The 25,761-nt window shown below is 46.8% G+C and overlaps 1 protein-coding gene and 1 long non-coding RNA gene across 2 annotated transcripts; one reads left to right on the top strand and one right to left on the bottom strand.

The window, feature by feature from the left end:
• Positions 1–360: 360 nt before the first annotated feature.
• Positions 361–3,283, bottom strand: TNFRSF17 (TNF receptor superfamily member 17). Its single transcript, XM_033236496.1, has 3 exons — positions 2,944–3,283; positions 2,073–2,219; positions 361–849 (listed from the first exon to the last, which is right to left on the bottom strand). The coding sequence occupies exons 1-3, from the start codon at positions 3,068–3,070 to the stop codon at positions 572–574; spliced, it is 552 nt and encodes a 183-aa protein (XP_033092387.1). The 5' UTR covers positions 3,071–3,283; the 3' UTR covers positions 361–571.
• On the top strand, positions 3,166–24,603 carry LOC117097953. Its single transcript, XR_004443109.1, has 3 exons — positions 3,166–3,294; positions 21,461–21,531; positions 24,129–24,603. It is a non-coding gene; the product is annotated as an uncharacterized LOC117097953 (long non-coding RNA).
• The last annotated feature ends 1,158 nt before the right edge of the window (positions 24,604–25,761 follow it).

A 25,761-nucleotide genomic window follows, 5' to 3' on the forward strand; every position in this document is an offset into this window, starting at 1 on the left:
AGTCTCGCTCTGTCGCCCAGGCTGAAGTGCAGGGGCGCTATCTCAGTTCATTGCAACCTCCACCTTCCAGGTTCAAGCAGTTCTCCTGCCTCAGCCTCCCGAGTAGCTGGGATTACAGGCACCTACCACCATGCCCAGCTCATTTTTGTATTTTTAATAGAGACAGGGTTTCACCATGTTGGCCAGGCTGGTCTCGAATTCCTAACCTCAGGTAATCTGCCCACCTCAGCCTTAAAACTGGAGCTTTATTATCAATAGATTAGAATTCTCTGCCCCGTCCCACCTTTCTCTCCCACCCTCACCCCCCACACTGGTATTCATGCTTGTTTTTAAAAACTCACGTTAATAAAAACTTAGATGTCGGGAAAAAAAAAAAGAGTTTAATCATGAAACCAGGGAAGTTTCTACCATGAAGCTCCGAACAGTAACCTAGAGAAATATATCTAACATAAAGAGTTTCCATGGTTAGACAGAAAGCTATATCAGCAACTGAAAAATATAGTCATCCTAAAGAGATCTGACACATCATCTATTCCAACAAAAGTGGCACTGCACGAGTCGAAATGGTTAATTACCTAGCAGAAATTGATTTCTCTATCTCTGTAACACTCAAAGCAGCTGGCAGGCTATTGTAGTAGTCATTCGTTTTCGTGGTGACGAGAATGGTTGCGCCTTCCTCCATGGCTGGGAGTGGAAAGCAATGGTCAGAATCGACCTTTGGTTTGTTCTTGATGCAGTCTTCACAGGTGCATTCTTCCACCGTGTACTCCAGGCCTCTCGGAAGAACAATTTCATCACCAGTCCTGCTCTTTTCCAGGTCAATGTTAGCCATGCCCAGGAGACCTGATCCTGATTATGCAGAAACAGAAACATTAACCTAAACTTGACAGAGTGTGTGGTCATGAGAGTCTTACCGTACACATCGGGACTCAAAGCAATGTGAGAGAGATTTTTTCATTTTTTAGATATGGGGTCTTACTATGTTGCCAGGCTACATTCAAATTCCTGGGCTCAAGCAATCCTCCCACGTTTGCCTCCAGAGTAGTTGGGACTACAGCTCCATGCCACCACACCCAGCTTGAAACAGATCTTTTCAGTAAAAAAGAAAGAGTATGTGCTGGGCACGGTGGCTCACATCTGTAATCCCAGCACTTTGGGAAGCCGAGGAGGGCAGATCACTTGTGGTCAGGAACTTGAGACCATCCTGGCCAACATGATGAAACCCTGTCTCTACCAAAAAGTACAAAAATTAGTCGGACGTGGTGGCACATGCCTATAGTCCCAGTTACTCAGGAGGCTGAGGTGGGAGAATTGTTTGAACCCAAGAGGCAGAGGCTGTAGTGAGTTGAGATCACACCACTGCACTCCAGCCTGGGCCACAGAGCGAGACTCCGTCTCTAAATAAATACATACATACATACATATATACATAAATGCATACAAAAATAGGGCAGTGGTTGTACATACTAGGGAATCCAATCATGAGCAAAGGTGCTGCAGAAGTATTTTTATCTTAAGAGGGACTTAAGTAGAACATTCATTTTTCTGGGACTGGTTCTCTATTGCTTAAAAAAGATAATTATTTTTTAGATGGTTCCTCGAATAATTCAGGAGCAAGTGATTATTCATTTCTAACATTTTTCAGTAGTAAAGTGTTCACCCAAGCAAACAACACGTATTTGTATAATAACATGGCCTTAGGTCTTGACAAATATGCTTTTCCTGACAGTAGCAGACCTGGCTAGGAGTTTCTGATAATGTGGCATTTAATCGATGTGCTAACTTCAGACAAAGAGACTGATGTTTCCCAAGAAAGCCTTAGTACTTTCAATAGAGTAATTAACAAGGGAAGAATCCTGGGGAAGGCTGACATTGTAGAAAATCTGCCAAGGTGTCAAAATCAGAGTGATGATGGCTCACCTCTACCGAGCTCATTTAATATGACTATGCTGTAACACATTCAAAAGGGCTGTAATGAAGTGAAATAGTCAATGCTCAAAAAAGAAAAGGAACTGAAACTCACAATAGCCATCCCCTGGAAACAGATTTCAAAGATTCACCATCAAACCAACCTGTGTTTTTAAACTCATCCTTTAATGGTTCAGAGCTCATCTTCCTTAGCAAAAACGTTAGCACGAAAACTGCCAAAGAAATTATCAAGCTCAGTCCCAAACAGGTCCAGAGAATCGCATTCATTCCTTTCACTGAATTGGTCACACCTTTATGAAAAGAATGTCAGATAATGAGCTGATAACATAATATTCACATACTTTATTGTTATTATTTATTTATTTTGAGACGAAGTCTTGCTCTGTTGCCCAGGCTGGAGTGCAGTGGCGCGATCTCAGGTTACTGCGATCTCCACCTCCTGAGTTCAAGCGATTCTCCTGCCTCAGCCACCCGAGTAGCTGGGATTACAGACCTGCACCACCACGCCCAGCTAATTTTTGTATTTTTAGTAGAGACGGGGTTTCATCACGTTGGCCAGCCTGGTCTCAAACTCCTGTCCTCAGGTGATCCACCCGCCTCAGCCTCCCAAAGTGCTGGGATTACAGGTGTGATCCCACCACACCCGGCTGTCATACTTGATTATTTTGCTAAAATAATCGATTATGGATTATTTTGATAGCGAAATAATCAAGTATGGATTTTTTCCATTCAATCACCTTAATGAACATCGACTTTTAAATTCTAAATATCACTTAACTACAAGAGCTGATTTTTTTAAAAAATCTATGTTGCTAATAGTGCTGAATCATATCGAGTTCAGTTCCAAATAATTACTTTGTTTCCGTAAACATTAAAATTATTGCCTTGCTTCCTTTCTCTTTTTGATTCAAGAAAACTCACCATCATGCCCATTATGTTGATTCTCTGAATAAGCAGTCCACAGAGACAGAAGAGTTCACACCAATGAATAATCATTCAAGCAATATTACTTACTTGCATTACAATAACGCTGACATGTTAGAGGAGGAGTACTAGAACATCGAAGTTGACAAGGTTTGCAGTCATGCAACAAACTGTCAAAATATTCATTTTGGGAGCACTGCCGAGCCATCTGCAACATGATCACAAAAAGAAAACAAGGGAGCTACACAAAGAACAGCCTGGAAGAACAAGTAATATCTCTACAAGAATTCCGGAGCAAATGCAGCAAGAGCAGCTAGAATGTCGAGAACTATGAACTTGGCCTGCTTCGTGGATTCTTACGGGGCCGTCTGTTTCTTCGCGGCAGCTAAGGATTTGAATACCACATCTAATACAAGTTTCTAAGTTTGAGTCGTGGATGGGGTAAGAGACGGGGTGTAAATATCGGGGCAAATCACATCTGAAACAGAAACTGCTATTTATAGAAGAAATTTCTCAGCCAGGTGACAGTTGCAAGATGCAGACAAGCCCACGGCATCAAGCCGTGTTCAGTAACAGTTTCTGGAACATCTGTTAATGAGCTGTACTGTGTGAGAGGCGCCAGGGAGATAGACAAGACAAGGTCTGTGCTGTGCCCCTTAAGATCTTAACATTGAGGCCAGGCGCAGGGGCTCACAACTGTAATCCCAGGACTTTGGGAGGTGAAGGCAAAAGGATGGCTTGAGCCCAGGAGCTCAAAACCAGCCTGGGCAACATGGCGAAACCCTGTCTTTACAAAAACATTTTAAAAATTAGTCGGGTGTAGGCTGGGCGCTGTGGCTCACTCTTGTAATCCCACCACTTTGGGAGGCCGAGGTGAGTGGATCATTTGACATCAGGAGTTCCAGAACAGCCTGGCCAACATGGTGAAACCCCGTCTCTACTAAAAATACAAAAATTAGCCACGCATGGTGGCAGGCACCTATAATCCCAGCTACTCAGGTGGCTGAGTCAGGGAGGCGTGCTTGAACCCAGGAGGCGGAGGTTGCAATGAGCTGACATCACGCCACTGTGCTCCAGCCTGGGTGACAGAGCAAGACTCTATCTCAAAAAAAAAAAAAAAAAAAACTCTATAGGAAGATCAGAGGTGATGCACTAAGGAAGACTCACAATGCCACTGACAGAAAAAGAGACATTTAGGGTAAGAGCTGGTGGAAAGAAGGCTGAAGGGAAGATAGGTTTGGGGTATTATAATAATAATGCAATAATCTATGTTCGATTGTTGAAAATTTACAAATACAGATGAGCAGATAAAAAACCATTTTAAGGCCGGGCCCGGTGGCTCAAGCCTGTAATCCCAGCACTTTGGGAGGCCGAGACGGGCGGATCACAAGGTCAGGAGATCGAGACCATCCTGGCTAATACAGTGAAACCCCGTCTCTACTAAAGAATACAAAAAACTAGCCGGGCGACGAGGCGGGTGCCTGTAGTCTCAGCTACTTGGGAGGCGGAGGCAGGAGAATGGCGTGAACCTGAGAGGCGGAGCTTGCAGTGAGCTGAGATCTGGCCACCGCACTCCAGCCTGGGCGACAGAGCCAGACTCCGTCTCAAAAAAAAAAAAAAAAAAAAAAACCATTTTAAGGCGGGCGCGGTGGCTCAAGCCTGTAATCCCAGCACTTTGGGAGGCCGAGATGGGCGGATCACGAGGTCAGGAGATCGAGACCGTCCTGGCTAACACGGTGAAACCCCGTCTCTACTAAAAATACAAAAATTAGCCACGCATGGTGGCAGGCACCTATAATCCCAGCTACTCAGGTGGCTGAGTCAGGAGGCGTGCTTGAACCCAGGAGGCGGAGGTTGCAATGAGCTGACATCACGCCACTGTGCTCCAGCCTGGGTGACAGAGCAAGACTCTATCTCAAAAAAAAAAAAAAAAAACTCTATAGGAAGATCAGAGGTGATGCACTAAGGAAGACTCACAATGCCACTGACAGAAAAAGAGACATTTAGGGTAAGAGCTGGTGGAAAGAAGGCTGAAGGAAGATAGGTTTGGGGTATTATAATAATAATGCAATAATCTATGTTCGATTGTTGAAAATTTACAAATACAGATGAGCAGATAAAAAACCATTTTAAGGCCGGCGCGGTGGCTCAAGCCTGTAATCCCAGCACTTTGGGAGGCCGAGACGGGCGGATCACAAGGTCAGAGATCGAGACCATCCTGGCTAATACAGTGAAACCCCGTCTCTACTAAAGAATACAAAAAACTAGCCGGGCGACGAGGCGGGTGCCTGTAGTCTCAGCTACTTGGGAGGCGGAGGCAGGAGAATGGCGTGAACCTGAGAGGCGGAGCTTGCAGTGAGCTGAGATCTGGCCACCGCACTCCAGCCTGGGCGACAGAGCCAGACTCCGTCTCAAAAAAAAAAAAAAAAAAAAAACCATTTTAAGGCCGGGCGCGGTGGCTCAAGCCTGTAATCCCAGCACTTTGGGAGGCCGAGATGGGCGGATCACGAGGTCAGGAGATCGAGACCGTCCTGGCTAACACGGTGAAACCCCGTCTCTACTAAAAAATACAAAAAACTAGCCGGGCGAGGTGGCGGGCGCCTGTAGTCCCAGCTACTGGGGAGGCTGAGGCAGGAGAATGGCGTAAACCCGGGAGGCGGAGCTTGCAGTGTGCTGAGATCCGGCCACTGTGCTCCAGCCTGGGCAACAGAGCGAAACTCCGTCTCAAAAAACAAAAAAAAAGAAAAAGAAAGAAAAAGACTCACTTTTCATTGAAAAATCTTTGGTAGTGTTTGAATACTTTTTTTAATAATATGATTTTTTTTTTTTTTTTTTGAGACAGGGTCTCCCTCTGTCACCCAGGTTGGAGGGTAGTTGTGTGATCACAGCTCACTGCAGCCTGAAATTCCTAGGCTCAGACAATCCTTCTGCCTCAGCCTCCCAAGTAGCTGGAACTACGGTAGTACACCACCATGCACAGCAATTTTTTTTCTTTTTAATCTTTTTTGGGGGCCGGATCTTGCTCTGTTGCCCAGGCAAGTCTTGAACTCCTGGCCTCAAGCGATTCTCTCACTTCAGCCTCCCAAAGTGCTGGGATTACATGTGTGAGCCACTGTGCCTGGCTAGGAGCATGATTTTGAAACAGGGATTTTTAAAAAATGTTTTATGAGACTGGTGCTGATGTAATCACATCACCAAAAGAGTGCTGTGTTTGCCCTCGCATGACATGGAAGGAACAGAGAGGAATCCAGTACTCACGCCTGCCTCAAGCTTCACTTGTTACTCACAGCTCTAAGGAAGCAAAGTGGTGCTGGAAACTCTCAAAGTAATTAATAGCTTCTTCTGCCATGGCCTGAGCCCCAGCACCAAATGCTTGGCAGCCCATTCACAGAGGCAAGAGCCATACAGGGGCAACCTAAACCCCTCCACGAGCTCCCCCTGCAAAGCCCCACTTTGGCAAACAGACATTCCTGATTCTAGATCCACTGGTTGGTGATTCCTCTGGTCCCACTCCCAGATCTTCACCTCCCCAGATCCTGCAGTAATTGTGCAAATTCTCATTCCTTCCCTTATCCCATAACAGTCACCCATGGTGGCTCCGCTCCCCAAACCAACCCTGACTGTTACCACCTCTTTAACCTTGATATTTTCAACCTACAGGCTTTCTTATTTTGCTTTGTTTTTGAGACAGGGTCTCACTCTGTTAGTGAGATCAAAGCTCACTGCAGCCTCAACCTCCCCAGCCCAAGTGATCATCATCCCACTTCAGTCCCCTGAGTAGCTGGGACTATAGGCACATGCCACCTTGCCTGGCTAGGTTTTTTATTGAACTTTATTTTTTGCAGAGATGGGGATCTCACTGTGTTGCCCAGGCTGGTCTCAAACTCCTAGACTCAAGCCATCCACCCTACCTGGCCTCCCAAAGTGCTGGGATTATAAGCGTGAGCCACCGTGCCTGGCCTATGTTTTTGTTTGTTTGTTTGTTTTTAACAGCGTCTCGCTGTGTCATCCAGGCTGGACTGCAGTGGTGTGATCTGGGCTCACTGCAACCTCCACCTCCCAGGTTCAAGCACGTCTCCCACCTCAGCCTTCCTGAGTAGCTGGGATTACAGGCTCCCACCACCACACCCAGCTTAATTTTGTGTTTTTAGTAGAGGTGAGGTTTCACCATGTTGGCCAGGCTGGTCTTGAACTCCAGAGCTCAGGTGATCTGCCCGCCACAGCCTCCCAAAGTGTTGGAATTACAGGAGTGAGCCACCGCACCCAGCCAGCATTTTCATTGTGTAGTAGGTCCCACAAGTTAAGTAGTCAGTCCTGAGTGACTCAATAAAGACAGTGTTAGAAAGTTCTCATCATAGGCTTTGGATTTGTGTCAGGTTATTTGGGGAGAGTTTGCAAAAACATGGTTTAACTGATGTTGGCAGGATGTGCGGGGGATTCTGTAATTGGAGGATGTCTAAGTATCCGTAGAATTCTCCAGAGAAACAGAACCAATAGAAGATATAGAGCTAGAGACAGATTTACTTTAAGGAATTGCTTCCTGCAATTGTAGGAGCTGGCAAGTCCAAACTCCATAGGGCAGGCCAGCAGACTGAAAATCCAGATAACAGTGGATGTTGCAGTCCTGAGTTTGAAATCCATAGGGCAAACCAGGCAGGCCGGAAACTCAGAGAGGATGTCTGTGTTTCAGTCTTGAGGCTGAATTCCTTCTTTTTCAGGAAATGTTGGTCTTTGCTCTTAAGGCCTTCAACTGATTGGATGAAGCCCACCCACATTATGGAGGGCAATGTCCTTTGTTCAAAGTCTACTGATTTAAGGGCCAGGCATGGTGGCTCAGGTCTGTAATCCCAGCAGTTTGGGAGGCTGAGGCAGGCAGACCACTTGAGGTCAGGAGTTCAAGACCAGCCTGGCCAACATGGTGAAACCCTGTCTCCACTAAAAAAAATACAGAAATTAGCTGGGTATGATAGCACATGCCTGTAATCCCAGCTACTCAGGAGGCTGAGGCAGGGGAATCACTTGAGCCCGGGTGGCAGAGGTTGTAGTGAGCCAAGATCACACCACTACACTCCAGCCTGGGCAATAGAGCGAGACTCCATGTCTGGAAAAAAAAAAAAAAAGACACGCACAATAAAAGGCCAGGTGCAGTGGCTCTTGCCTGTAATCCCAGCACTTTGGAAGGTGGAGGCGGACAGATCACGAGGTCAGGAGTTCAAGATCAGCCTGACCAACATGGTGAAACCCCGTCTCTATTAAAAATATAAAAATTAGCCAGGCATAGTGGTGTGTGTAATCCCGGCTACTCAGGAGGCTGAGGCAGGAGAATGGCTTGAATCCAGGAGGCGGAGGTTGCAGTGAGCCGTGATTGGACTGCTGCACTCTAGCCTGGGTGAGAGAGTGAGAATCTGTCTCAAAAAAATAAAAATAAAAACAAAAAAGATGAGAGATCTCCATGAGCACATAACTAGACAAGTCCATGTGAGGACACAGCGAGAAGCTGGCTGTCTACAGGACAGGAAGCGAACCCTCACCAAGCACTAAATTTGTCAGCATATTGATTTGGGACTTCCTAGTCTCCAGAACTGTGAGAAATCTCTGTTTTTCAAGCCAACAGTCTATGGTATTTTGTTTTTATTTACTTTCTTCTTTCTTTTTTTTTTTTTTTTTGAGGCGGAGTCTTTATCACCCAGGCCTAAACTGCAGTGGTGCAATCTCGACTCACTGCAACCTCTACCTCCCAGGTTCAAGTGTTTCTCCTGCCTCAGCTTCCCAAGTAGCTGGGACTACAGGCGCACACCACGCCCAACTCCTTTTTGTATTTTTAATAGAAACGGGGTTTCATCACTTTGGCCAGGCTGCTCTTGAACTCCTGACCTCAAGTGATCTGCCCGCCATCACCTCCCAAATTGCTAATTGCTGGGATTACAGACATGAGCCACTGCATCCTGGACTTTTTTTTTTTTTTTTTTTTTGTGAGATGGAGTCTCGTTCTATTGCCCGGCTGGAGTGCAGTGGCATGATCTCGGCTCACTGCAAGCTCTGCCTTCCGGGTTCACACCATTCTCCTGCTTCAGCCTCCCGAGTAGCTGGGACTATAGGTGCCTGCCACCACGCCCGGCTGGTTTTTGTATTTTTAGTAGAGATAGAGTTTCACTGTGTTAGCCAGGATGGTCTCAATATCCTGACCTCGTGATCTGCCCGCCTCAGCCTCCCAAAGTGCTGGGATTACAGGCTTGAGCCATCTTTTTTTTTCCTGATAGAGACAGGGTCTCCCTCTACCAGGCTGATCTCAAAATCCTGGGCTCAAGCGATCCTCCTGCCTCAGCCTCTCAAAGTGCTGGAATTACAGATGTGAGCTGCCACGCCCAGCCAGTATTTCATTATAGTAGCCCAAGTAGACTAAGACAGACATGTTTCATGAATGAGAAATAAACCCCTGAGATGTGGGTGGTGTTTGTTACTGCAGCAAAACCTCATCTATCCTGACTGATAGAGTCCAAAGCCGTTGCATTAACTTCTCTACAATACTGTCTCTTTACTTGCACTAAAAACTTCATTTTTAAAAATTTACTTTTTTTTTTTTGAGCTACAGTCTCACTCTGTCACTCAGGCTGAAATGCAGTCCCGCAATCTCAGCTCACTGCAGCCTCCACCTCCCAGCTTCAAGCAATTCTCCTGCCTCAGCCTCCCGAGTAGCTGGAACTACAGGCATGTGCCAACACACTCGGCTAATTTTTGTATTTTTAGTAGAGACAGGGTTTCACCATGTTGGCCAGGCTGGTCTCGAACTCCTGACCTCAGGCATTCTGCCCACCTTGGCCTCCCAAAGTGCTAGGATTACAGGCATGGCCACTACACCTGGCAAAAACTTCTTTATGATAACTATATCTCTATACGAATGAGCAAACCCTTTCTAGGGCATGCAGTTCAAAATGAAAGAAGCCTGAAAAGAACACAAAACTAACAAGAACACAAAGGAACAGCAGGCCACAAGTTAGAAATACTGGCCCTCCGGCGTACCCATAAAATGCACACAGGTTAGTTTCTTCTTCAACGTGAAACAGCCTGAAGGAGGTGAGCCTTGCACTTAGGGGAGCTGGAGGAGATGAAACAGTTTGGAGCTGGGGTCTGAAAAGGAGGGAGCCCAGGAGCCCTCCTCAGCGAGTCCTGCAAAGGCAGCGTCCAGTGCAAAGACCTTCTTCCCCCCTTCCTCTCCCTCGGACTTAGATCTTTGCACATTCCTCAGAAGCCTTATTTGCTTACCAACATGAAAAGGCTAATTTGACATGGGGCCAATTCTCGAGGCTCTCTGCTCGTTTTCCACAAAGATTCCCTTTGAAGATCAGCTCCTCTGAACTACTCTCCCTCCACGCTATCAGAAGTGCCACATGCTGTCGGCTTTTTAGAATTTTTCAGTGCGGCTTCACTCTGATTTCCAGGGTGCCTTGACTGTTGGCACCTGGAAGGCTCATGGTGAAGTTTAATTTTTCTCTTTTCCTTTTTTTTGGGAACGGAGTTTTGCTCTTATTGCTCAGGCTGGAGTGCAGTGGTGCGATCTCGGCTCACTGCAACCTCTGCCTCCTTGGTTCAAGCGATTCTCCAGCCTCAACCTCCCGAGTAGCTGGGATTATAGGAGCCCACCACCACGCCCAGCTAATTTTTTGTATTTTTAGTAGAGACGGGGTTTCATCACGTTGGCTGGGCTTGTCTTGAACTCCTGACCTCTCATGTGATCCACCCACCTCGGCCTCCTAAAGTGCTGGGATTACAGGGGTGACCCACCGCGCCCAGCCTAATTTTTAATTTTTTTGTAGAGATGAGGTCGCACTATGTTGCCCATGACTGGTCTCAAACTTCTGGGCTCATGAGATCCTCCTGTCCAGGCCTCCCAAAGTCCTAGGATTACAGGTGTGAGCCACCACACTCAGCCTGACTTTATTATTATTTTTTTACAGCAGTTTTAGATTCACAGTAAAATTTAAAAGAAAGTACAGAGATATCCCGTATACCTCTTGTCTGTACACAAGCACAGCATCCCTGATGATCAAAATCCCCCAGCAGTACGGTACATTTGTTGCAATCAACAAACCTACATTGCCAAATCATTGTCATCCAAGTCCATAGTCTACATTAGGGTTCACTCTTGGTGACATGTGTCCATCATCATAGAATCATACAGAGTAGTTTTACTGCCCTGAAACTCTTCTGCTTCCTTTCTCCTCATCCCTCCCCACCTAATCCCTGCAATGACTGATCTTTTTACTGTCTCCATAGTTTTGCCTTTTCCAGAATGTCATATCTTTGGAATCATACAGTATGTCACCTTTGTATTTATTTATTTATTTATTTTGAGGCAGAGTCTCTCTCTGTTGCCCAGGCTGAGTGCAGTGGCATGATCTCAGCTCACTGCAAGCTCCGCCTCCTGGGTTCATACCATTCTCCTGCCTCAGCCTCCCGAGTAGCTGGGATTACAGGTGTCTGCCACCACGCCCAGCTAATTTTTTTTTTTTTTTTTGATTTTTTAGTAGAGACGGGGTTTCACCATGTTAGCCAGGATGGTCTCAATCTCCTGAGCTCGTGATCCGCCCTCCTCAGCCTCCCAAGGTGCTGGGATTACAGGCATGAGCCACTGCGCCCGGCCCAGTATGTCACCTTTTTTGATGGATTGCTTTCATTTAGTAATATGCATTTAACTTTCTTCCATGTCTTTTCACACTTTGATAGCTTATTTCTTTTTAGCCCTGAGTCATATTCCATCATCTAGATGTACCACAGCTTAGTTATCCATTCACCTACTAATGAACATCTTAGTTGCTTCCAAGTTTTGGAAATTATGAGTAAAACTGCTATGAACTTTAATTTCTTTTTCTTTTTTTGGGGGGGACGGAGTCTCTCCTTGTCGCCCAGGCTGGAGTGCAATGGCGCAATCTCGGCTCACTGCAAGCTCTGCCTCCCGGGTTCACGCCATTCTCCTGCCTCAGCCTCCTGAGTAGCTGGTACTACAGGCGCCCGCCACCATGCCCGGCTAAATTTTTTTTGTATTTTTAGTAGAGATGGAGTTTCACCATGTTAGCCAGGATGGTCTCGATGTCCTGACCTCATGATTCACCCACCTCAGCCTCCCAAAGTGCTGGGATTACAGGCGTGAGCCAGTGCACCCAGCCCTTACTGACACCTTAATTTCAGACTTCTGGCTTCCAGAGTTGGGAGATAATTAATTTCTAGGTTTGTTTGTTTGTTTGAAATGGGGTCTCACTCTGTTGCCCAGGCTGGAGTGCAATGGCACAGTCGCAGCTCAAGGAATCCTCCTGCCTCAGTCCCCTAAGCAGCTGGAACCACAGGTGTGTATTTACTTATTTATTTATAGAGGCAAGGCTCACTATGTTACCTAGGCTGGACTCAAACTCCTGGGATCGAGTGATCCCCCTGCCTCAGCCTCCCAAGTAGCTGAGACCACAGGTGCATGTCACCATAACTGGCTAATTTTTTTTTTAAGAGATGGGGTCTCACTATGTTGTCCAGGGTCATCCTGAACTCTGGGGCTCAAGTAATTCTCCCACCTCAGCCTCCCAAAATGCTGGGAATACAGGCATGAGCCACTGTGCCCAGTTTTTTGTTTTGTTTTGTTTTGTTTTGTTTTGTTTTTGACACCAAAGTTGTGGTCCGTTGTTACAGGGAAGGAAGGAAGGAAGGAAGGAGGGAGGGAGGGAAGAAGGGAGGGAGGAAGGAAGGAAGGAAGGAAGGAAGGAAGGAAGGAGGAAGGGAGGGAAGGAGGGAGGGAGGGGAGGAGAGAGGGAAGGAGAGAGGGAGGGAAGAAGGGAGGAAGGAAGAAAGGAGAGAAAGGAGAGAGAGAAAGAGAAAGAACGAAAGAAAAGAAAGAAAAAGAATGAAAGAAAGAGAAAGGAAAGAAAGAAACAAAGAAAGTTAATTTAACATATAGGCAAAGCTCAGTGGCTCATGCCTGTAACCCCAGCACTTTGGAAGGCTGAGGACAGGCTGTGTCAGCAAGGCCCTGCTCTCTCTGAAGCTTCTACTCAAGGATCCTAGCAAACAAATGTAGAAGGTGAGATTCAGTCTGGAACCCATCAGGTAGAGAGAAGGCAGCCCTGTGACCCAGCTGGGAAGAGTGCCCTAGGCAAAGGGGACTGCAACAGTGATACCCCTGAGGCAAGGAGGGACTCAGTTGAGCTGGAGGACCTGTAAGAGGCCCTGTGTGGCTGGAGCATGTTGGAAGTGAGAATAGAGGGGAGAGCAGGTCACCGATCAGGCAGGGCCCTGAAGGATTAGGAGTCAGGGTTTTAGTCCCAGTGCACTGGGAGGCCCTGGTGCATTTGGAGAAAGGGAGTGTTGTGGTCCAATTACAGCATAGAAACTATTTCACTTAACTCTGTGGTGACAAGGAACATAGATTTGGTGCTAACCTGCAGGGGTAGGGGTGGAGGGGTGTGTGTGTGGTGTGTGTGTGTATGTGTTCTAATGACACTGTATTAGCCTAAATTCCCTGGAGAATGGAGCCTTAGGCAAGGATGGAAGCGCTAATGCTTTATCTGGGAGACGCAAACAGGGCAGGAATGATGAGAGAAAAGGAAAGTGAAGAAAGGGAGGATGGGAAGTGATATAAATAATGAGGGCTATGGGCAGAATTGGGTCCCCCCAAAATTCATAGGTTGAATTTGTTTTTTCCTTTTTTTTTTTTTTTTTTTTTTGAGGCAGAGTCTTGCTCTGCCACCCAGGCTGGAGTGCAGTGGCATGATCATAGCTCACTGCAGCCTCGACCTCCTGGACTCAAGTGATCCACCTCAGCCTCCTGAGCAAAGGGGACCATGGGCACACACCACCACACCAGCTAATTTTTTTCTTTCCCTTTTTTTTTTTTTTTTTTTTTGAGACAAAGTCTTACTCTGTTGTCCAGGCTAGAGTGCAGTGGTGCGATCTCAGCTCACTGCAACCTCTGCTTCCTGGGTTCAAGCGATTCTCCTGTCTCAGCCTCCTGAGTAGCTGGGATTACAGTTGCATGCCACCACACCTGGCTAATTTTTGTGTTTTTAGTAAAGACAAGGTTTCGCCATGTTGGACAGACTGGTCTTGAACTCCTGACCTCAAGTGATCAGCCCACTTCGGCCAACCAAAGTGCTGGGATTACAGGCGTAAGCCACCGCACCCGGCCATCACTACCATTCTTATATTCCGAGTTAGAACAGAGCATCCCTTTCATTAGATGGCTGGTACTTTTCAGAAAAGAAATTGACGGTTATTCATGTTTGTATCAACCTCTGCTCCATCACCTAGCAAATGTTTTGCCTATGGGAGCCATCTGGTAGAGACTTGTTTTGTTTTGTTTTTTGGTGTTTTTTTTTTTTTTTGAGACCAAGTCTCGCTCTGTCGCCCAAGCTGGAGTGCAGTGGCACGATCTCTGCTCACTGCAAGCTCCACCTCCTGGGTTCATGCCATTCTCCTGTCTTGCCCTCCTGAGTAGCTGGGACTACAGGCACGTGCCACCACACCCGGCTGATTTTTTTTAATTTTTAGTAGAGACGGGGTTTCACTGTGTTAGCCAGGATGGTCTCGATCTCCTGACTTGTTAAGTAAGTCTATATCCTGTTGTAGGGTATTAGCCCAAAGCACTCCCTAGAGCAGGCATCCTAGCTTGTTTTTCTCCTGCCCTCTCCCTACCCCGAGAACCACGCACCCTGTTTCTAGTAGCACCCGTTTACAACCCATCCCTGCCGCATTCTCTGTCATTGAGATTCTGGTGGGGCCTTTAACCACCATTCCTCCTTCTCCCATCACCTGCCTGGTTTCAGTGGCTGGTGCCCATAATAGTCTAAAATATAACCGATTACCATCCCTTGGCCTCCAGTCTATGGGTGCAGCTGTTAACTCCACCAGAGTCCCTGAAGCACAACAAGCTTTTTGCTGAGACATTTGAGAAGGAGCCCCTTGTTGCCTTTCCTACTGAATTTGAGAGGGTGGCTGCAACCATTTCATGACCCACTGGCCAGACTTGGTCTCAAAATTGAGCCATGAAACAGAAGGCTGGATCTGAGATGTAAAGAGGGAGAAACAAGCTGTGCCTGGAGTTATGTGAGCCAATACATTCCTTTTTTGCTTAAATCAGTTTGGTTTGTCTTTCTAGCGCTATTTATTTATTTATTTATTTGTTTATTTGACAGGGTCTCTCTCTATTGTCCAGGCTGGAGTACAGTGGTGCGATCTCAGCTCACTACAAACTCCCCCTCCCAGGTTCAAGCGATTCTCCTGCCTCGGCCTCCCAGGTACCTGAGACTGCAGGTGCACACCACCATGCCTGACTAATTTTTGTATTTTTCGTAGAGACAAGGTTTTGCCATGTTGCCTAGGCTGGTCTCGAACTCCTGACTTCAGGTGATCTGCCCACCTTGGGCTCCCAAAGTGCTGGGATTACAGGTGCAAGCCACTGTACCCAGCTGGTTTTCTAGCACTTTAGACAGAAAGAAAGTGGAATGATTTATACCAAATAGAAAGGCCATGCTGGCCAGGTATGGTGGCTTATGCCTGTAATCCCAACACTGGAAGGCCAAGGCAGCACGATTGTTTGAGTCCAGGAGTTTGAGACAAGACTGGGCAACATAGCGAGACCCTGTCTCTACAAAAAATAAAAAATTAGCAAGACATGGTCACGCATGCCTGGAGTCCCAGCTACTCAGGAGACAAAGGTGGGAGAATTTCTTGAGCCTGGGAGGTCAAGGCTGCAGTGAGCCGGGATCACACCCCTTCACTCCAGCCTAGATGACAGAGTATGACCTTGTCTCAGGAAAAGCAAAACAATGTAAGCAAAAGCAAAACATGTGGGTATAATATTTACAATTACCATGAGACACATTTACTCATAGCAATAATTGCCAATGTTTCACTCTGAGGCACTCGAAAGAAGGCAACAGTAGCATAAGAATTTAGAACTTTAAAATCCCAGCACTTTGGGGGGCCAAGGCAAGGTAGGTGGATCACCTGAGGTCAGGAGTTTGAGACCAGCCTGGCCAACATGGCAAAACCCCATCTCTACTAAAAATACAACAGTTAGCCTGGTGTGGTGGCAGGCGCCTGTAACCCCGCCTACTGGGGAGGCTGAGGCAGGAGAATTGCTTGAACCCAGGAGGTAGAGGTTGTAGTGAGTCAAGATTGTACCACTGCACTCCACCCTGGGCGATAGAGCAAGAATCTGTCTCAAAAAAAAAAAAAAAGGCCGGGCGCGGTGGCTCAAGCCTGTAATCCCAGCACTTTGGGATGCCGAGACGGGTGGATCACGAGGTCAGGAGTTCAAGACCATCCTGGCTAATACGGTGAAACCCCGTCTCTACTAAAAAATACAAAAAAAAAAAACTAGCCGGGTGAGGTGGCTGGTGCCTATAGTACCAGCTACTCGGGAGGCTGAGGCAGGAGAATGGCGTAAACCCAGGAGGCGGAGCTTGCAGTGAGCTGAGATCGGGCCACTGCACTCCAGTCTGGGCGACAGAGCGAGACTCCGTCTCAAAAAAAAATAAAAAATAAAAAAATTTTAAAAAAGCTGGACGCGGTGGCTCAAGCCTGTAATCCCAGCACTTTGGGAGGCCGAGACGGGCAGATCACGAGGTCAGGAGATAAGACCATCCTGGCTAACACGGTGAAACCCCATATCTACTAAAAAATACAAAAAACTAGCCAGGCGAGGTGGCAGGCGCCTGTAGTCCCAGCTACTCAGGAGGCTGAGGCGGGAGAATGGCGTGAACCCGGGAGGCGGAGCTTGCAGTGAGCTGAGATCCGGCCACTGCACTCCAGCCTAGGCAACAGAGCGAGACTCCATCTCAAAAAAAAAAAAGAATTTAGAACTTTGTGCTAGAAGAAGACTTGCAAGAGCTATGTACAGAGGGACAACATAGAAGTCTCCATAAGAATATCCATTCAGGGCCAGGCACAGTGGCTCACACCTGTAATCCCAGCAGTTTGGGAAGCCAAGGTGGGTGGAGGATCACCTGAGGTCAGGAGTTAGAGACCAGCCTGACCAACAAGGTGAAATTTTGTCTCTACTAAAAATACAAAATTAGCTGGATGTGGTGGCACACGCCTGTAATCCCAGCTACTTGGGAGGCTGAGGTAGGAGAATCACTTGAACCCGGGAGGTGGAGGTTGCAGTGAGTGAGATCATGCCATTGCACTCCAGCCTGGGCAGCAAGAGGAAAACTCCATCTCAAAAGAAAAAGAATATCCATTCAGTCTTCAAATTTCTATTAGGTGCCATCTATTTGCCAGATACTGTACAAGTCTCTGGAAGCAGAGAAGTAAACAAAATAATTACAATAGACTGGGCACGGTGGCTTACACCTATAGTCCCAGCACTTGGGGAGGCTCAGATAGAAGGATCACTTGAGCCCAGGAGTTTGAGACCAGCCTGGCCAATATGGTGAAACCCCATCACTACTAAAAATACAAAAATTAGGCCAGGCGCAGTGGCTCATGCCTGTAATCCCAGCACTTTGGGAGTCCGAGGCAGGTGGATCACGAAGTCAGGAGTCAAGACCAGCCTGACCAAGATGGTGAAACCCCGTCTCTACTAAAAACACAAAAAATTAGCCAGGCATGGTGGCAGGTGCCTGTAATCCCGGCTGCTCAGGAGGCTGAGGCAGAGAATTGCTTGAACCCGGGAGGCAGAGGTTGCAGTGAGCCAAGATAGTGCCACTGCACTCCGTCCTACCTCAGCCTCCCAAGTAACCGAGATCACAGGCGCCCACCACCACACCCACCAAGTTTTGTATTTTTAGTACAGACAGGGTTTCACCGTATTGGCCAGGCTGGTCTCGAAATCCTGACCTCGTGATCTGCCCGCCTAGGCCTCCCAAAGTGCTGGGATTGCTTGCGTGAGCCACCACGCCCGGCCTAATGCACACTTTCTTTCCCTGACTTGGGCTGTCATTTAGATACAAGTGCAACTGCACAACACAGGGAACTTTCCAACAGGCAGTAATCACCGTGATTTGAGGTCCCGGAAAAGTCCCTTATGATCATGCAGGCTTGGTCAGGTTCCTTTTTTTTTTTTTTTTTTGAGATGGAATTTTGCTCTTATTGCCCAGGCTGAAGTGCAACGGCGCGATCTCAACTCACCGCAAACTCCGCCTTCCAGGATCAAGTAATTCTCCTGCCTCAGCCTCCCAAGTAGCTGGGATTACAGGAACCTGCCACCACGCCCGGCTAATTTTGTATTTTTAGTAGGGATGGGGTTTGTCCGTGTTGGTCAGGCTGGTCTCAAACTCCTGACCTCAGGTGATCTGCTGGCCTCAGCCTCCCAAAGTGCTGGGATTACAGGCATGAACCACCACGCTCGGCTTTTTTTTTTTTTTTTGAGATAGGTCTTGCTCTGTCACCCAGCCTAAAGTACAGTGGTGGGATCATGGCTCAGTGCAGCCTCCACCTCCAGGGCTCAAGCAGTCTTCCCTCCTCAGCCTTCCAAGTAGCTGAGACTACAAGTATACATCACCATGCTCGGCTACATTTTTTTTTTTTTCAGAGACGGGAGTCTCACTACGTTTCCCAGGCTGGTCTTGAACTCCTGGGCTTAAGCGATTCTCTTGCCTAGGCCTCCCAAAGTGCTGGGATTACAGGCATGAGCCACCATGCCCAGCCCATTTTATTTTACTTTAATACCAGCTTTGAGATATCATTCACATACCGTAAAGATAACTCTTGGTTTTGTTTTTGGTTTTGAGACAGGTCTCATTCTGTTGCCCAGGCTAGAGGGCAGTGGCACAATCATAGTTCAGTGCCGCCTCTACCTCCTGGGCTCAAGCAACACTCCCACCTCAACCTCCTGAGTAGCTGGGAGCAATGGTGCACGCCACCACACCTGGTTAATATTTCAATTTTTTTGTAGAGATGGGGTCTCCCTTTGTTGCTGAGGCTGGTCTTGAACTCCTGGGCTCAAGGGATCCTCCCGCCTCAGCCTCCCAAAGTGTTGAGATTACAGGCATGAGCCACCACATCCAGCAAGATCACTCTCTTAACGTGTATGGCTGGGTGGGGTGGTTCACGCCTCCCAGAACTTTGGGAGTCCGAGGCAGCCAGATCGCTTGAGCCCAGGAGTTCGAGACCAGCCTAGGCAACATGGCAAAACCCTGTCTCTACCAAGAAAAATACAAAAATTAGCCAAGCACATTGATACACACCTGTAGTCCCAGCTACTCAGGGGAGGCTGAAGTTGGAGGATCGCTTAAGCCCAGGAGGCTGAGGCAGCAGTGAGCAAATCTGGGCAATGAGAGCCAGACCCTGTCTCAAAAATAAAAAATAGTAAAGAAATAAATAAAGTACATAATTAGGTGAATTTTAGCATATTCATAGACTCATGCATCAATCATGGTTACCTAATTCCACAACATTTCCATTAGCCCCAACATAAACCTTGTCCCCACTAGCAGTCACTCTCCATTCCCCCTCCTCCAGCCCCTGACAACCACTAACCTGCTTTCTTCTGTGGATTTGCTTATTCTGGACATTTCATATAAATGGAATCATACAGTATCATACAGTAGGTGGTCTTTTGTGTCCGGCTTCTTTCACTTCACACAATGATTTCAAGGTTCATCCATGCTGTAGCATGAATCAGTACTTCAGTCCTTCCTATGGCCGAATAATAGTCTGTTCTATGGATATACCAAATTTTGTTCATGTATTCATCAGTTCATGGGTATTTGGGTTATTTTCACTTTCTAGCTATTATGAATAATGCTGCTATGAGCATTCGTGTACATCTTTATGGGAACAGGTTTTCTGTGTGTATACATATATTTTTTGTTTGTTTTGTTTTGTTTTTGAGATGGAGTCTCGCTTTGTTACCCAGGCTGTAGTGCAGTGGCACAATCTCAGCTCACAGCAACCTCTACCTCCCAGATTTAAGCAATTCTTGTGCCTTAGCCTCCCAAGTAGCTGGGACTACAGGCACGTGCCACCGCACCTGGCTAATTTTTGTATTTTTAGTAGAGACAGGATCTTACCATGTTGCCCAGGCTGGTCTCAAACTCCTGACCTCAAGTGATTTGCCTGTCTCGGCCTCCCACAGTGCTGGGATTACAGGCATGAGCCCCCGTGCCAGGCCTAGAACTCATTTTTTTAGAAGGATCCTAGCATTCATCCATTCATGAGCTCAGAGCCTTCATGACTTAATCACCTCTTAAAAATCTCACCTCCCAACACTGTTGTACCGGGAATTCAGTTTCCAACGCGTGAACTTTGGGGGACACATTCAAACCACAGCACTGCCTGAGGCCTCAATTCTACCCTCCCAGACTATGGCGCTTTGGCCAAAAGCCTCTCTGTTTCTCTTATTAACTTTTAGGAGAATTTCTAATTTTAGTAAATGATAATGACCAGCATGCTCACTTTGCTGAGAGCTCTCCTGGGCTGGCTAGAACGTCAAGGCCTGTTCGTATTTCCGTTTTCAGTCATTTATTCCCTTCCTTGCTGGACCTATTTTTAAAATTTACCAAATCAAACAAAAGCAGTTTCAGAAAAACAGCTGGCCACATCACAGTTTGGTTCAGTTCTACAGAAAGTCTGACTCTGTGAAAGCTCTTTAAAACAGAAAGGGGCCAGGTGCAGTGGCTCAAGCCTGTAATCCCACCACTTTGGGAGCCTGACGCAGGCGAATCATGAGGTCAGGAGTTTGAGACCAGCCTGGCCAACGCAGTGAAACCACTTCTCTACTAGAAATACAAAAAATTAGCTGTGTGTGATGGAGGGCACGAGTAATCCCAGCTACTTGGGAGGCTGAGGCAGGAGAATCGCTTGAACCCGGGAGGTGGAGATTGCAGTGAGCCAAGATCGCACCACTGCCTTCCAGCCTGGGCAACAGTGTGAGACTCTGTCTTAAAACAAAACAAAACAAAACAAAACAGAAAGGTTCCCACCAATTTAGCCTTTCCAATCGATGAGAGCTGCCAACCTGATTAAGTAGTGAGAGCTTTGGTGAGAGCTCTGAGTCAATAGGATTGCAGTTACAATATTTAAATTCAAATTTTTTTCACATATGGGTTTTTTTTTTAGCAGCTAATAGATATTTCCTTTACCTTGCACTCAATTCCCCAAATCTGATATGTGATAATAAAATTATGAATATATGAATAATTTGCACACATTAAATTTTGCAATTGCTCTGAAAAGTGTTACCATGCATTTTAAATATTATTTTTGAAATTTCCTGATTAAGAGGTTTTCAGAAATGGAGAGCATCAGTTTGGAGCTATGATTAAAATGAATTCCTTTATTTCTATGTTTAAGATTCTGTCGATGGTGCAGACGACATGATTTTAATGTAAATGTGAGCCTACTTTTAAGTCTTTTACTTAATGTGTTTTCATTGTGAATCTAATGATATGCAAACTCAAGTTTTCAAAATAGATGTCTCTTCCACGTTTCAACAGGCCGAAATGCTAGGCAAACTCTGCTTTTTTCATTATTTTAACAGTTATTGGAAAAGTTCACTTTGGACATGTGATTTTTCTAACACTTATTGCCATCCTCACAGAGGATTCATTTTGTATAGCCTTGTGTCTAGCTTCAATACAAAACAAATGCTGACCTAAATCATGAAAGCTTGCATTCACAGGGCTCTTGGGAGATGCTGGGTGCTGTGCTGCTTGTTTTGCAACGAACTGATCTTCTCATCAATCCGGTAAGGTAGGTGCAATTCTTATTATTACTCCCATTCCACAGATGAGTAGGCTAAGGCTGAGGCTGAAAACTTACAGCTCTTGCCCAAGGTCCAACAGCAAGAATAGGGCAATGGGGCCAGGCGCAGTGGTTCACACCTGTAATCCTGTCACTTTGGGAGGCTGAGGCAGGAGGATCAGATGAGCCCAGGAGTTCAAGACCAGCCGGGCAATGTAGTGAGACCTCATCTCTACTAAAAAAAAATTTTTTAAATTACCCAGGCGTGGCCGGGCGCGGTGGCTCAAGCCTGTAATCCCAGCACTTTGGGAGGCCGAGACGGGCGGATCACGAGGTTAGGAGATCGAGACCATCCTGGCTAATACGGTGAAACCCCGTCTCTACTAAAAAATACAAAAAACTAGCCGGGCGCAGTGGCGGGCGCCTGTAGTCCCAGCTACTCCGGAGGCTGAGGCAGGAGAATGGCGGGAACCCGGGAGGCGGAGTTTGCAGTGAGCTGAGATCCGGCCACTGCACTCCAGCGTGGGTGACAGAGCGATACTCCGTCTCAAAAAAATAAAAAAAAGAAAGAAAAAAAAATTACCCAGGCGTGATGGCACACACCTGTAGTCCCAGTCACTCAGGAGGCCGAGGCAGGCAGATTGCTTGAGCCTAAAAATTTGGACAGCAGTGACCTATGACCGTGCCACTGCGCTCCAGCCTGGGTGACAGAGCGAGACTCCGTCTCAAAAAAAAAAAAAAAAAGAGTAGGGCAACAGGTAAAAACTAAAGAGTTTAAAGTAGAAAAGTGAGATCAGATTTGTGTTAAAAAGAGGAGAAAAGGTAGATGAAAAGCCGTTATAATAATTCAGTGAAAGCAATGGACAGGATTTAGAGTGATGAGCCCAAGACAAGCTAAAGTTGATTAAATGGTCCAGTGGACTAGATGTGAAAGAAATGATTCACCCAAAAAAATGTAGGCAAGGCACGGCGGCTCATGCCTGTAATCCCAGCACTTTGGGAGGCCAAGGAGGGCAGATCACTGGAGGTCAGGAGATGGAGAGCAGCCTGGTCAACACGGTGAAACTCCGTCTCTACTAAAAATAGAAAAATTAGCTGGGTGTGGTGGCGGGCGCCTGTAATCCCAGCTACTCGGGAGGCTGAGGCAGGAGAATCCCTTGAACCCAGAAGGCGGAGGTTTCAGTGAGCCGAGATTGCGCCACTGCACTCCAGCCTGGGAGACAGACTGAGACTCCATCTTAGAAAAAAAAAAAAAAAAAAAAGCCCATTCTGCCTGTTTCGTGAGAAGAGACTGCCATGGAGACAGAGGAGAAGCTGCAGACAGTTAATTCTTATTAACTGTAGGTGCAATTCTTATTATTACTCCCATTCCACAGATGACTAGGCTAAGGCTGAGGCTGAGAAGTTACAGCTCTTGCCCAAGGTCCAACAGCAAGAATAGGGCAACGGGGCCAGGTGCAGTGGCTCACACCTGTAATCCCGGCACTTTGGGAAGCTAAGGCGGGAGGATCAGATGAGCCCAGGAGGTCAAGACCAGCCTGGCCAACATAGTGAAACCCCATTTCTACAAAGCTACAAAAGTTGGCTGAGTGTGGTGGCTCACGAGGTCCCAGCCTTTGGGAGGCCAAGGCAGGTGGATCACGAGGTCAGGACATGGAGACCATCCTGGCTAACACGGTGGAACCCTGTCTCCACTAAAAATACAAAACTTAGCCGGGCACGGTGGCACACGCCTATTGTCCCAGCTACTCGGGAGGCTGAGGCAGGAGAATCGCTTGAACCACTGCACTCCAGCCTGGGCGACAGAGCAAGACTCCATCTCGAAAGAATAGCAATAATAATTAATTAATTAATTAATTAAAAATAAAAACAATAGCCATCTTGGCAACAATTGGTGCTGCCTAAATGAGGAGGCAGGGCCAGCTGTGGAGTCCTCCTGGGGGCCTGGCCAGCAGGGTACCTGTCCTCCACCCCCTAGTGCCTGGTACCCCTGGGGTGAAGCCAGCTGAGCATGGAGACTGAGAGCCTGCCAAGAGCAAGAGAGGTTTTCAGGAGGGGACCTGGAGAAGCCTGGTTACAATGCCAGCATGAGCATCCGGTTCTTAGTCAGTGTCCCTCCTGGGCATTCTGCAGGAAATCTTCTCTTCTCTTCTCTTTTCTTTTCTTCAGACAGAGTCTCACTCTGTTGCCCAGGCTGGAGTGCAATGGTACGATCTCAGCTCACTGCAACCTCCACCTCTCCTGGGTTCAAGCAATTCTCCTGCCTCAGCCTCCCAAGTAGCTGGGTCTACAGGTGCCTGCCACCATGTCCGGCTAATTTTTGTGTTTTTAATAGAGACAGGGTTTCTCACCACGTTGGCCAGGCTGGTCTCAAACTCCTGACCTCAGGTGATCTGCCCGCCTCAGCCTCCCAAAGTACTAGGATTACAGGTGTAAGCCACAGCACCCTGCAGGAGATCATTTCTCATCCAGACGGCTACTGAGAGCAGGACCCCAGAGAGTGTTCATTTTTGAGTGCAATGTGGGAACCAGGCCTTGAACCCCCCGTGGGCTTTCCACTAAGAGCCCACAGAGCCGGGTTCAAGGCTTGGTTCTCCCACTTACAGGGCTTGAGCAATTCATTTTCCCTCCCTGAGTCTTGGTGACCTGTGCTGTGAAATAGAGAGAGACACCTACCACCTGCTGTCAGAGCCCATCAAGGTAAGAACACAAGAGGGAGGTGCCCATCAACATGGGTCCTCTTCATGGAAGAGGGGCTGAGGAAAGATTCATGCATGATTAATGACTGGTGGCAATTTCCTGCCTGCCTTTGAAATGAATCAAAAATAAGTGAAAAAGCATGGCTGAGGCAAAGCATTTGGGTCTGCAGGGACTCTGCAGTGGACCAGAGGAGGCCTGGGGCTGGCTGAGTCATCTAAGTGGGTGATCGGTTTTTTCCTGTTTTCAAACGAGAGCCAGGTTCCAGAGGGGATATGTGGAGTGGGATTAAACGTTTCCCGCCAAGCATCCTCCCAGTGGAAGCCTTCCCAAGCAGCATAATTGGGTAAATTTCCGTTGCCACTATCTGAAAGAACTGGGGGGAGGAATGGCAAATTTCTTTTTTCTTTTTCTTTCTTTCTTTTTTTTTTTTTTTGAGACAGAATCTCTCTCTGTCACCCAGGCTGCAACCTCCGCCTCTTGGGTTCAAGCAATTCTCCTGCCCCAGCCTCCCAAGTAGCTAGCTGGGAATACAGGGGTGTGCCACCACACCTGGCTATTTTTTTTTTTTTTTGTATTTTTAGTAGAAACAGGGTTTCACCATGTTGGCCAGGATGGTCTTGATCTTCTGACTTCATGATCCACCTGCCTCAGCCTCCCAAAGTGCTGGGATTACAGGCATGAGCCACCACATCCAGCTGGAATGGCAAATTTCTTATCCAAAGATAGTGTCTTTCTGAATCTCAAAACCTTTTTTTTTTTTTGAGACAGAGTTTCACTCGGTCACCTAGGCTAGAGTACAGTGGTATCATCTTGGTTCACTGCAAACACCGCCTCCCAGGTTCAAGTGATTCTCATGCCTCAGCCTCCAGAGTAGCTTGGATTACAGGCATGTGCGGCCACAGCTGGCTAATTTTTGTATTTTTAGTAGAGATGGAGTTTCACCATGTTGGCCAGGCTGGTCTCGGACTCCTGGCCTCAATCCACAATGCTGGGATTATAGGTGTGAGCCACTGCGCCCAGCCTAAATTCTGAAATCTTTATAGCTGAAATGAATTACTTCAAAATAATACAACAGAGGCAGATGTAGTTACGTGTATAGAGTAGACCAGGTCAGCCTGACTTGATGGGTGATGGGTATCTGAGGGTTTTTTTTTAATCAATAAAAGTTTGTTGTTTTTAAATAGCAAAAAGTTATTTTAAATATAATATTCAATACTCAATATGTATCGAGTCTTTTTTCTTTTTAAAAAAAAATTTTATTTCTCAATTATACCTAAAAGAGACTTTTTAAAGTTAATATTCTTTTTTTTTCTTTTTTCTTTTTTTTTTTTTAGGGACAGAGTTTTACCTTGTCACCCAGGCTGGAGTGCAGTGGTGCAATCATAACTCACTGTAACCTTAAACTCCTGGGTTCAAGTGATTCTTCTGCCTCAGCCTCCCCAGAAGCTGGGATTATAGGCATGTAACCACAACTGGCTAATTTTTTTTTTTTTCAGAGATGGGGTCTTGCTATGTTGCCCAGGCTGGTCTCGAACTTCT

This window comes from Trachypithecus francoisi, unplaced genomic scaffold (genome assembly GCF_009764315.1).
Source record: "Trachypithecus francoisi isolate TF-2019V2 unplaced genomic scaffold, Tfra_2.0 Lachesis_group15, whole genome shotgun sequence".
Lineage (NCBI taxonomy): Eukaryota > Metazoa > Chordata > Mammalia > Primates > Cercopithecidae > Trachypithecus > Trachypithecus francoisi.